The 13,684-nt window shown below is 42.6% G+C and overlaps 1 protein-coding gene across 12 annotated transcripts in view; it reads right to left on the bottom strand.

Moving 5' to 3' along the window:
* Positions 1-1,767: 1,767 nt before the first annotated feature.
* The window catches only part of LOC147013976 (uncharacterized), a 57,128-nt gene continuing 45,211 nt past the window's right edge, over positions 1,768-13,684 (bottom strand). For 6 of the 12 annotated variants that reach the window (XR_015050591.1, XR_015050593.1, XM_085851460.1 and 3 more), the window contains one exon: positions 11,224-12,078. Coding sequence is in view for 9 of the 12 variants with exons in the window: in XM_085851460.1 (XP_085707586.1) it covers positions 12,055-12,078 (24 nt within the window). In the remaining 3 variants the exon portion in view is untranslated. Of the gene's footprint in view, positions 5,047-6,792; positions 6,980-11,223; positions 12,079-12,182; positions 12,726-13,684 lie in introns of those variants that run through there. The other 6 variants (XM_085851456.1, XM_085851458.1, XM_085851462.1 and 3 more) reach the window with 2 other exon arrangements.

The following is a 13,684-nucleotide window of genomic DNA, read 5'->3' as shown; positions in this document are numbered from 1 at the left end:
AAAACGCTACATCCGATCAGTGTGAAAAATTTTGAGGATCATGGGATAAAATGGGCCACAAGTTTTTTTGATGACGTCATCGGTCACGTGATTCGGCAGCCATATTGGATTTACCTTCAAACGCATAAAAATCCTCTCCAGAACAGCTGGACGATCAAGGGGAAACTTCACATAAATGTTCCCCATGGCATGTGCGTACAAGGCTGCGGAGGAATAATTGATGTCACATGGTTTGGCTGCCATATTGGATTGAAGAATAAATATTTTAAAAAGTTTTCTCTGGAACCACTTAATCAATCGAAGTGAAACTTTACAACTGTGATCTAGTGATGGGGAATACATGTTTTAAATTTCAACTTGATCAGACACAGGATTTGGCAGCCAGAATTATTTAATTTTTTTTGGGGGGGGGGTTGAATAAGGCACACTTGGCTGTGCCTGGATGGGTTTGTGGGTAGAGGGGTAGCAGCATAAATGTGAATCCTATCCAGGTTCCTCCTGATTACTTCATCTTTGCTTTTTGCTTATTCGGGTTCCTTCTGATTACTCCAGTGCAGGACCGTACCTATTTGGTCTTCCATTTGATTTGAATTGATTTTAATCCCATTCTGAATTCATTTAAATAATAAGAAAAAACGTCATGGGTCAGCATCAGGTGTTCGATCAAAGCAAGGTTGCAGCAAAGTGGAACGTCTTGGTGCCCAGCCATCACTGCCAGCAGTTATAAAGTAGCGCAGTTCTCATTACGTCTCATTAATTACGTAACACACCAGTGCACAAACGCCACACAACACAAATCCTAACGAGGACGTGCAATCTCTGATTGCTCTTTTTATTGTTTTTCTATGATTTTCTGATGTACATACATACATCGAGAATTGCCTTCTTTAGTGTGTGTGTGTGTGTGTGTGTGTGTGTGTGTGTGTGTGTGTGTGTGTGTGTGTGTGTGTGTGTATGTGTGTGTGTGTGTGTGTGTGTGTGTGTATGTGTGTATGTGTGTATGTGTGTATGTGTGTGTGTGTGTTTTATCTCCATAATTCGGATTTCAGAAGGTGGATCGGAGTCCTCCCAGGTCTCGAAGTATTCACCTCCATTTCGATGAAGGATCTCGATTCATGGGCTAAGTTGTGAAGTTTTGTTGATCTCAGAGTTTTGTTCCAAGAGTTCTATTCGGGATCGTCACTGAGCCCCAGACACCCTCCAACTGTAGTTTGTTTGTGGTAATATTCCCAAGGATGAGTTTGAAGATCTCCATCAGGTTCTTATTCAACCTTTCTGTAGCTCCAATTATCACTGGCATCAGTGGCATGACTTTGGCGTGCGTTCTTCTGCTTCCAATATATTGTTGCGGATTCTCGCCCGCCGGCGTGCTGACGGCCACGTAACTCGAATCGCGGCACGTCGCCCACCGGACGGACAATCCAGTCGTGACCCTCTCGGACTAACGCCGGGAACCAGTCACGGGTGGACCTTTCGGTCTCACCGCGATCGAGCCAATCAGCCCCCGCGTGGGATAGGGTTGCTCGCCAAATTCGACCTACCTAAGTACCCACGCGGAGGGTAGACCGGGCGATCGCACCTCGCCGCAGGTCGACTTCGGACACGGGCCACTTAAGCGACCCGTTCCGTACTATCGGGATAACCGAGCGGTGTTATCGTCGGCCTCGACGGTTCGATTAATTATCGGGCGTATTCAGCCCACTACCAACCCTTTACGTGAAGCAAGATGAGGATTCAATGAAAGAAATAACGAAGCGAAGCGGGAAACAGTTCAACACAAAGCACATTTATTCGCGATGAACAGAAAGCACACATATTCAATTCCACCAAAAGCACATAGAAAAGGAAAAGAAACACAATGCAATTCCACCAAAAGCAAATGCGACAATGCAGATCTAATACCGATTACGCGAGCACACGGCAACACTTAGACAATTTTACTTCACAGACGGCGCCGACAACACATACCCAAAACCAAGGAAAAGAACACCCTCAAAGATGAGGCGGGCCTGAGGCCGAGACCGGGTCGGGCCTACCCGTCTGGTGATGAGACGCGGAGCGGCGATGGTGCCTCAACTCCGCGGGCCTCACGGACAGTGTCTGGTAGGGGGTGGGAAAAGGGGCCCCCTTGGTCGCACTATCTCAGCGCGGGGGGAAACAGGAGGGGGTTGCTGATGCTCGGGGTATAGAGGATTTCTACTCTGCCTCGAGTCCCGCGACGAGCGTCTCCACCTCGGCCAGGTCGCGCTGTCGGCCTCCCTGGTGTGCAGCTCCCTGCACAACGCGAGCACCCCCTCGTCTGCCCTCGCCGCCTCTCCACAGCTCCATCCCCTTTGCTCCGACTCCAACGCACACGACGACGACCAACTCCTTCTTGCTTCTTCTTCCCAACTCCACCGACTGCGAAGTCTTAACTCTCTATTCTTTTCTTTTGACTGACGAACGCGGTCGCTTATATAAGCCCCGTGGCTTCGCTCTCTCATCTTTGACCCCCTGCCTTCGACCTTTCACCTCGCTCCCCATTGGCCCGAGAAAAAGTGGGCGTGAATGCTTTTTGATCCATAAATTTGCATATAGCGAACGCCCTCCAACGCCCTGGAGGCGGGGCCAAATCGCCCCTCGCTCACCGATTGGACGGAACAAAAGTGGGCGTGTGTCGTTTTTGATCCGTTTTTGGAGTGGAAAATCCGTGGTTTTGTACACGCTGTTCGACGCGCGCCCTGCACGAGTCCAACACCGGTACCCACAAGCGGCGCAAGAACGGTGGCGATGCGACGGTTGCGAGGTGTGACGTGAAGCGGCGCCGCGGTGGGTGGTTGATGTTGTGGTTGGTGGTGGTAACAATGGCGGTTGGTCCAAAATAAAGATAGTAAAAGAAAAACGGCTATCCTGAAGAGTCGCAGCACGCATGAATAACATTTATTCCCACTAGACAACGGGTTTGGGCCTAACTACACATATACTTACCGAGATACCTCACCTAAGGGACCTGAATGGTGGTTTGCGAATTTGGTAACCACAACAATATTTTCACTTCATTCTTGAGATCTTGATATTTTGTCATTTCCTCAAATTCCATGTTATTTAGACCAAAATCACTGGGTACTGAAACCTCAAGTAGAATGCCTTCTTTTCCTTTTTGTATCTGCGTGCTATGTCCAGTCACAGTGCTTTGTGTTCTACTTTCACGCTCGATGGGATCATCAGGTCGTACGTGAGCATTATGTCCTTGTTTTCAGTGCATGCTTTTGGTTTGTGTTTTCATGACTTTTGTGGAACTGGGATATTGAAATTTCTGCAGATGTGCCAGTAGATTACTCTACATAACTTATTTTGCCTTTGTGTGTACAGTTGCTCTGACATGACTTTTTTACATCCTGATATGAGGTGGCTCATACTTTGTTTCTACCTTGCAGAACCTACACCTGTCCATTAGACTCAGTCCCACCATCTTTTTAAAGCCTTGGGTAGTGTCATTGGCCTTTGGTATTTAAAATGATTCATTCTCCATCCCAATTGAGCTGACCTCTTTTTAGCCATTCCAGTGATCCTTCTTTGTCTATCCCCAATCTGTCCAACTCTCTTCTATACTTCCCTGCTCTTTTGTCTTTCTCCCAGGTGTCGGTGTAGAGCTGTTGATATTTCGTTTTATATTTTTCTTTTTGCCTTCCAGCCTGGTGTTGGCGTAGTGGTTAGGGTCGCGGCTTGGGATCCAAAAGGTCCTGAGTTCAAGCTCGGTTGGCCGCCGCTTGAATTAATACAGACCAGGAGGTTGACGCAGCCTGTCATCCTTCCGAGGTCGGCGAAGTGAGTACCAGTGTACTGGGCCCGGTGTATGCCCCGGTTAGAATAAGTGTACCATATCCCTCTGTCGTAAGAGGCGACCAGGGTTGCGTCAGGAAGGGAATCCGGCGTAAAACCTGTGCCAAATCATAATGCGGATCATAACGGATGATCCGCTGTGGCGACCCCTAACGGGAGCAGCCGAAAGAAGAAGATTTTTCTTTTGCTTTCTTTGCAATCATTGCGGCTGTATTTGTTGTTGTTACAGTTTGGTGTGTGACATCTTCTACCCGTACCCATTTAACTCTGCCACCGAAGGTGGATGGAGGTCATGTTTTCACCCTTGTCTCTGAATAGGGAATCTCAAAAAATTGTGGATGGTTCCGTACGAAATTTTGTGGACAGTTTGGGTGTGTGAGATAAGGACGAATTGATTCGATTTTGGAAAAGATCCCAATCCAAGAATTGTTTTAGCAATTCTTCACCATTGAGAGGTGGGGCCAAAAATGATATACTGTATAGCAGATTTCAAAAAGTTGTGGACGAGTTGTGACAAGCAGGTGGATGAGTTGGTTCGGTGACAAGAACAAGCCGATCAGATTTTGGAGGTCCAAATCCAGGTCCGGCTTATCAGTGGAATACAAACACACTTATCTCAGCCAAATTCCATTTGAATGTCGTCGGAGTACTCTTTCACTAATTTTAGTTGTTCTCCCAATTTTTCGTCATTTGGTGCAAAGAGTTTTAGATCATCCATGTACAGTAGATGCGTCACCTCTCCTGTTTTGTTTCCGTCACTCTTTGGAAGTTGTTATTGGACGTCGGAGTGTATCCATGTCCTTACTCATTAATGAGGTTGCTCAGTGGGTCCAGGGCCAGGCAAAACAGGGACGAAAGGCTTTCACCCTGGAAGAGCCCGTGACGTATCTTCACTCCTGGTATTTCGATCTTTCCTTCCGAGTGTTGCAGTATCAATGTGGTGTTCCACAGCTCCATTGTTTTCTCACACAGTTTGATTACTTGGGGGTTGATCTTGTACAATTGTATGCATTGTATTATCCATGAATGTGGAACATGATAAAAAGCTTTTTTGTAATGTATCCAGGCTGTGGCCAATTTGGTTCTTCTGGTTTTACAGTCTTCGAGTATGGCCTTGTTTAGTAGTTTGTGATCTATTGTTCCATATCATCCTCTTTTACATTCCTTCTGTTCTGCCCAAAGGCCTCCTTGTTGCATATCTGGCTCCATTCCACCTTCTGAAACCTGCATATGGAGATAACAACCAACAACACCACACACACACCCAATGATATTTTCACTGTAAGTAAATGGACATATGCAATTCTGATTCTGACAACTCATCAAACCCCTTAAGCCTCAAACAACCCTCCCACTCCAACTCCATCCCATCTTTGCCAACCCAGCCCCAATCCCCTCCGCACTTAAAACCTCCAAACCCCTCCCCACCACAATTCCTCAACCCCCTCCCCCACCCACCACAATTCCTCAACCCTTCTTCTAATCAAAAATGTGTCCTACCTTGACTTCCCCCCTCAAACTCCCAACCCTCTTCTCACTCATATAGCAAATGGGTATTCCCACCTCGAAACAGCGGAATATTTAAAGCTTCCCGCTCCCCATCATCACCGACTTTACAGAAACCCATCACGGTTCCCTGTCCAAGACAATTTTAAGAGAAAATAGAGAAATAATCCACAGTAAAAGCCCTTGCTCGAGAGAGTGCTATGTCGTTATTTTGGCAGTGTATAAGGAACAGAGCGCTACCTCAATCGCTCTCGAAAATTAAAATAAATAACCCAGGTTTGAAGCAAAAACTTGCCCACTGCCCATACAATACATCGTGGTTATATATCTCAGATAGATTCCCATTGTACTGGTCCATAGGCTGACACCAGTGGCCTGAAGCCTGAGGCCGATACGTACTGTGGCCTTCACAAGGCCCATGATGCCTATCGGCTCTAACCTTTTGATATTTGATGATTCTTTTAACAGTCACTTTGGTTGTTTTACACTGAATGGAAAACCTACAGGGAGGGCATGGCGAGTACAAATATGACAGCTTTGAGGAAGTCTTTAACTTAACAAAATGGTCTATACGCTAAACTAATGCCATCTGTCTGTGTCTGTGTCATCCTGAAATACAGAAACCCTCCTAAGAGAGAAGATAGTATTCAGCAAAGGTTCCTTTAAATTAATCAAAACTTATGGGAAAATTATAATTCTTTCCAATCAAACCAAAAATTGAACCCTGGGTGGTGTACAAGGCAACAGACCACTGCTTCGATCACTCCCAAATTTCTTTAAATTTGCTGTTAAGAAATATGCCACGATATATTTGCTGTTAAGAAATGCGATTTTGGAATTTCACAATACTCTATATAGTACATTTAATAGGCTAATGCCGTCTGTCTGTCCACCCTCCGCCACCCCAGAAACATGTAAATGCCCCTCAGAGACGATAAATTACGTAAAAGTTGCTTCAAATTAAACCACACCGACGAGAAATTTATAATTATTAAGAAAGTAAAGGTTGCTTCAAATGAATCCAAACTGATGGTAAAATTATAATACTGTTTCAATTTTGGAGGTTTCAATTTATATAATTTCAACGAGGTGGGAGGTGAGAGGTTTCAATAATACTGTTTCAATTGTACAAATTATAATACTTTCAACCAGTGTGAGAATAAAAGGTTTCCTTTTACTTTTCTATTGTGGTGTTTTTACCATGGGATTTACAGCTCGTTATTATAAAATCCAGCACTTGGGTGAACTTAATAATCAACATCTCTAACCTGTTATATCAAAGTGTTCCTCATGCTCACAAAATGGATAAAGAATGCTCTTCAAAAAATATTGTGCAGTGCGAATTGGACAGTAACTGGTCTTTGGGGTGAGGTGGTATGCCTGGTGTTGGCTTAATGGTGAGGGGTGTGGGCTTGGGATCCTCGGATCCTGAATTAAAATCCGCCTCGGCTGTTGAATTAATACCAGGTGGGGTTGACTCTGCCCGTCATCCTTATGAGGTCAGCAAAATGAGTGCCAGAATGCTGGTATCCTGTGTAGGAGTGGCGACCCGTCCAGGATTGTGCTCAATAGCCAAGGAGACTGCTGAGGCAGCACCGACGCTCTGCACAGAGTATGGTCCCAATGGATGGATGGATGGCGTCGGGTGGTGCTTTAAAACAAATATAAAAGTCGGTTTTCATATTGCAATGCAAACATTACTCAGCACATGCCTGTTAGAAATGTGTTTGATGAATTTACAAAATCACAGCAAATGTATAAACACTGCCCAAGGTCTTATAAACACCAGCGATGTGAAATAGAGCAAATGCAGCATCACTGTGATTGAACTTCCCATTTTTATTATTTAACAATTATACATCCATTTTCTTTGCTTTTCAAATCATTGTACTGTACTTCAGCGATAAAGCAAACGGTCTGCATGCTCACTGGACAGTACAAGAAGAAGAAACTGACAACAATAAAGCTGTGCAAAAACAAGAGTCAGACACAATTCTAATCCGATTAGAGACCGCAACGTGTCATGAAAGGCTGCCTCTCATTCAATTAGAAAGATACACCATTATTTTGCTATTACAACATTAAAAGTAAATGGTCATGTCATATTTCCCAATTGCTTTGTTTAACCGTTTTGTTTTATGGGACTGCAAGTTGATCGAAAACAAACAAAACAAATTTACAATGAGATTCATTAATTAGTCTGTAAAAAAAATCTCATATTAGTAATTAGACGATTTTCCAGTCAAGGATGGGTGAGCACGTGACAAACGGAACGAGAGCGAAGTCAATGGTTAGCCATTGCAAATCCCCACGCTCCCACCTAAAGCAAAGTTGAAAGATGGCAAAAAGATCCACCAGGAATGATCCAATATCAGATTTTGAGTTAAAATATTTTTTCTGTTTTGATCCCTGTGACCCTAATTCCCTATCTCTTGGGGGCATTAACTGGGGGTCAAATCCCAAAATGACGAACAAAACCCTAACAAATCTTTTGACCCCCCCCCTCTCCACAGGGCCGAAATAATAATGCTCTCGCACCTTCTTGCCATGTCGTGATCGTAACTACCAAGTCTAGTGAATTTCTGCACAATTCTTTAGGAGGCGATAACGTGATGGATGGACAGACGGAAACAGACGAGTCCAATTACAATCCCGCCCCACCCACCGTTTTTATTTTAAGTGTGGGGATAAGAAATACAAACAGCAATCCTTTGACTATTGGCTGAGTGGCACCATGTCATCCAGCATGGCAAATTCTTAAAGAAGGTTCTACTTTCGACTGGGCTAAACAGAATAAATGGAGGTACAAGAAAATTTAGATCCCGTAAGCAGAATTGCAAGACATTGTTAATTCATAATTATGCCTACAAAGTTTGATGACGATGCACAAAGTGTTGAGAGAGCGGAGGAGGAGATGGCACAAAAACAAGATACAGACAGCCAAAGAAACAGGCACCATCCTTTTATTTATACAAGACCAGCAGGAGTACCCGACATTGCCCGGTCTATTTTTTGTGGGAGCCCAAAAAAAACACTTCCCAACACACTAAGGAAAGGGGTCGGGGATTATTTAATGTTACCTTTCACATAAGGCACGATAGAGCATTTATTTATTTATTTTAATCCAACTTTTTCCAAAACTTTCAAAATAATTTTTGCTTGAAACAATCCGTCACTCACTCATGAATCTCTAAAAGTTTAACAAAAATGCGTTCAGCCATCTCTGATAAAAAATGGTCACACACACACACACACACACACACACACACAAGCACACCTCAGTATAGATCAGCGGTTCATAACCTTTTTACCACTACGCCCCCTCTAGTAGTAGGTCCTTGCCTCCACGTCCCCCCCCCCCCCAACTCCCACACGCTCACATCCTCAACCAAATGATTAACCAGAGTTGGTGTCAAAGCCACCCAATGCTCGCCTGTTTATACATTTATCGTTTTTAAAAGACAAGTCTAATAATATTTTTTATAAAGCATTGCAGTGAAGTCTGATCCAAATAATTTTAAAGCAATATATGTATTTGTATATTGTAATCAGTAAAAAAGTGTGGTAGATAAAAACATTAGAAAGGAAATAACTTGCACCAAAACGTTAACATTTTGACGCTCACGCTGGGGGTATCGCTATAGCTCTGTTCTTCGAACAGGCGAGCTAAAATGCCTCCTGAATTAAAAGGAAAAACTGAAAAAATGCGAGTTTTTAGTCTTTTTATTGAACAAAGAATTCTGTAGAAGCAACACTCAAATATACAGCATATTTAATGAGATGACATTTAATGAGATACTTGACATTGCTTCTTAGCAACCAGATCCTGAATGCGTGGTCGAATGCCAGAGAGAGCACAACGCAAGTCCCCTTGAACGTTCAGCTTGTTTCTGTACTTGGTCTTGACAGCAACGAGCGTGGAAAATGCAGCTTCACAAAGATACGTTGATCCAAACATTGTCAGAATCCAAAGAGCTTCATGTGAGATCAAAAGGCAAACAGGAAGGTACGTGACCCAGAACGTCTCGAGATTCAGTTTTTGAAGTCTTCTTCAGCCGAGGAGTTGAACTTTAACTCAAGAAACTCCTCTTGCACTTCGTCTGAAATATCAGCTACTTCACATTGAAATGGGTTCCTAATTAATTTCCAGATTTCGTGCTTCTCATCTATATCCCGAAAGTATCTGATGAATTCTGCTTTCAATTCAGTCAGATGAGTAATTATTTGTTTCTTTAAGTCAGAATCAAGGTAACTGTGAATGAGAGCAGAATCCAAGTTAGCAAAACTGGCTGTATTTCCATCCTGAATTCAACATTTCCAGAGGTCGAGTTTGGCCGTGAAGGCTCGAATGACAACATTGTGCATGATTATGTTGATGTTTTTCCCTTTGAGGTTGATGGCATTCAGCACTTCAAAGATGTCCACCAGGTAAACTAGAGATAGCAAAAATCCTTCAGACTGGAACTTGTCATGGAGATCTGCTTTCTGCTGCGAATCTCGAAATGTTGCCACTTCTTGTCGTAGTTCATAAAGCCGTCCAAGCATGTTTCCCTTCGAAAGCCATCGTATGTTTGTGTGGAAAAGCAAGGCTTGATGTTCAGAATCCATATCCACACACAGCTGTTTAAAGAGACGACTGTTTAAGGCTCCAGCTTTGATGAAGTTGACTACCTTAATAGCCAGGTTCGTGATCCCTCATTTCAGCAGGTAGAGTTCTGGATAATAAGGCTTCACGATGAAGGATGCGGTGTGTACCTATAGCAGATGGACTTTTTTTCACTCTTGTTATGAATCCAGATTGCAAACCAAGCATGGCCGGAGCTCCATCAGTACACACCCCTCCCAGTGAGTCCTACAAAAGTTGATTTTACTGGAAGAAGTTTTATACCACTTGAAAAATATCTGTTGCTGTTGTATAACTTTCCATGGGATGGCAGAAGAGCATTTCCTCTTTTACACTATTGCCTGACACGAAACGACCATACATCAGTCGCTGAGAACACTGAGCAACATCAGTCGTTTCGTCTAACTGGATGACAAATACAGGAGAAGCTCTTACTTGGTCGAAGCTCTTGTCAAATAACTTGATCTTTGATATCTTGAGACATTTCATCGATCCTTCCCTTGACGTTATAGTTTGATAGAGAGATTTGGGAAAGCTTGTTTGCACTATCCTTCCCCATAACGAGCTCTGCTGCACGTAATACACTTGGTTTTATGAGAGCCTCTCCGATGTTGTGGCTCTTTGCAATCAACATGGCGATCTCATAGGAAGCTTCAACAACCTTTGAAGTCTGTTGCCGAAATGCTCCACTGCTGTCCATCTTATCTTACTTCAAGGACTGCCTTTTTGTTTCAAAGAATGCCTTGGGTTTGGCAGCTAGAGCAGGATGCATTGTCTTCAAGTGGCGTTCCAAGCACGTGGGCCGCATGCCATCATTGCTCAGTCTTGTAGCATATTACGGACTGGGGTACCTGTGTCACCCTTTTGGAGGGAGACAAATCCAAATTGAATATATTCGTCAAGATACTTCCGCTTTTTTGCACTCATTGGAATGATTTAGTTTGAACTGCAAATCTGTGAAAAAAATTAATAGTAAAATTAAAATAAAATATAAATTTTAATATTAAATTTTAATTTTAAAGTTAATTTTAATACAGAAAATGGTAGGCCTCATAGCGAATAGAAAATGAAAATTATTAAAGGCGATACTTTTGTTTTTTTATGTTCATCACGATATTATGCAAACACTTAAGAGAATTCCAAAAATAATTGGAGAAATTCATACTTTTTTCTCCGGGCTCACGCCCCCTCTGGAAATTACTCATGCCCCCCAGGTTAAGAGCCAATGGTATAGATGATATTACAAAGAGAAAAGTAAATGAACACTGCACCAGAGAGAAAACAGAATTTATTGAAACCAGACACAACAAAACCTCTGAATACAGGTATCATTTAGCCAAGTCAGTCCCGCCATTTGTCTATCAACAGAATCCCTTCCGGATGCTTCCGACCTTTCGAGAATAATCATCGTCAGAAGCCCGAGAATCATCGTCTAAGACCATAAGAGATAGAACTGGCCACACCAAAAATCTTTCAAGCCGTGGGTTCTGACCATCACTTTTCCCATTTGCAGACACAGGCACATTTTTCACCCAGCAAAATATTTGGGTGAGAGACAATGTCTGCTAAAATAATATGCAACTTTGCATACTGGGGAAGAAAGACAGGGGCAGGGAGGGGAAGGTTGTCAATTGACAAGACAGGCAAATTTTGTGGATGGATTGTCTGGCCACTGCAATGAATAATCTAATAATCTCAAAGCATAGAAACTAGAAATTAAAAGTTAATTAGAACCCCAAAAACATCAATTGCTACCAATAAAAAAAAAATTAGCGCTCGATCTATAGCCAGGTGAATATTGTGACAGAGTATATTCAGAAGCTTCATTTCAATAATTTCCTTTTCAACTGTGGCTGTAATCAAGTGAATAAAAACAAATCACAGTTTTATGCAACTTTAAAATGCTCGAAACAGGGTAGTGACTATTTGAAGAACGAGATAAAGGGTGAAAAGAAAGACAGGTAGAAAGAACAAAGAAAAAAAAAACCTGCCTCAAGTCTTCACAGCTTGCACAAACAGTGAGCAAGTGAAAAGGTAAACAAATAGAACAGTCAAGGGACCAAGTTGTAGAAACTGCTGCGATGGGTCTGTGGCAGAAAATATCACTTCTTACCACCATTTCCTTCCTGCAAGAAAAGGTGCAGAGATTAAAAAAAAAAATGAAGGTATTTCTGAAGTTTTTAATCGAAGTGGCATCATGTGACAGCATTTTTAGGATTTATTGTTCATAAAAAAAAAAAAAAATGAAAATAGGAAAATATGGATTTTTTTTTCCAACAATAGATGATGAAATCAGACCACCTGAAAAGTATGAGCAAGCTGCCAGACCATCAATACTGCAGCCAATGCATAAGCAACATGACAATATCTTTGTACTTTAGATTGCAAACAAATCTTCACTTGCTACAACATTTTAAGTCTATACTTCAAAAGTGCTGAAGGAAGAAGACGCATGAAACAGGCAATTCTCACTGAATCGTCAAACAACTATTTGAACAAAATGTATGTGACCTTTGATCTTTATATTCGTTTTTTTCCATAATTGCAGAAAAGGCCAAGGTCCTAATACATCTCTCGAGGCTCGTGGAGAACAACTGCATATTATGTGCACAGATATCTACATGTTGTTGTGGGAATGTCTTCTGGGAGGTAACTTTGCACAGTATAGTGATAGTTATGCATACCAAAAAAGGTGCCATACGTGCATGCATGCGTGCGTGTGTCTATCACCCATTGGTTGGACAGTTCCTCCGACTCCATCCACAATTTGAAACTGAAAAAAAAAATCATGCGGCCGCCATGTTGGTACTTACTGCTATGGGAAGGCAAAGACATCTTCAGAGCTGTCACATTCACAATTGCCATGCCCTCCCTATAAATTTTCCCTTCAGTGTGAAATGACCAAAGCGACGGTTAAAAGGATTTTGAGCTGAAAGGCCTCCCGGGCCTTGTGAAGATAGGCCTCAGCGATCACGGCAGCATTCTGTTGTCTACACACCACCCAAATAACTGGCATTCCCTCAAGCAAGGCTTTTACTGCAGAGGTTACAAACATTCGATAAGCACAACAAAATTTAAATATGCATTTCAATAAAATAGACATTATCAAAGCTTTTTGACTTGCACTCCTCAGGATAAAACCACAAGCAGATGAAGAAGCACCAAACTCTCATTTATAAAGTTACAATGTAATGTCCTCAATGTTGATTGGTTGAGAGAAAGAAAGGGTGGGATTACCTGATTGGTGGAACCATAAAGCATCATGAATAATGAAAAGGTGGATATTGAACCATCATGAATGATGCTAAGGTGGAGATGAATCACCAAAGTACCAGTGGAAACGTAATGTTAATTAGCTGTGGGCTAGTTGGGGGGAAGGAAGGAGGAGGGTGGTTTTCATGATGACTCAACGTTGACTGTGGTACAGTTGTCACACAGTGAAGCCATCGCAGTCAAAATAGCTAAAAGTTCAGACAAATTATTTCTGTCGACAAAGAATAGGGTTGGTTGACCTGATGAATGTGGCCTCCATTGCATGAAGGTGAGTTAAACTGCGTCCTCCATTCAAGATTTTAAACCAGCCGATACGATATCGCTCTGCACACTGAGGATTATTCAGTAAATGGTGACTAATTGCAGAGTCACAGGGAGTTGTCGTACTATGCACATTCTTACAAGCCCGAGTTGGTTGTCTCTTTGGTTGATTGACCCCGTCTGATCCCCAAAGGGACG

The sequence above is a fragment of the Eptatretus burgeri genome, chromosome 13, assembly GCF_056783735.1.
Source record: "Eptatretus burgeri isolate ZD-2024b chromosome 13, Ebu_testis_v1, whole genome shotgun sequence".
NCBI lineage: Eukaryota > Metazoa > Chordata > Myxini > Myxiniformes > Myxinidae > Eptatretus > Eptatretus burgeri.
The sequence above is the reverse complement of the archived record's forward strand: the minus strand, read 5'-3'. Positions and strand labels throughout refer to the sequence as shown.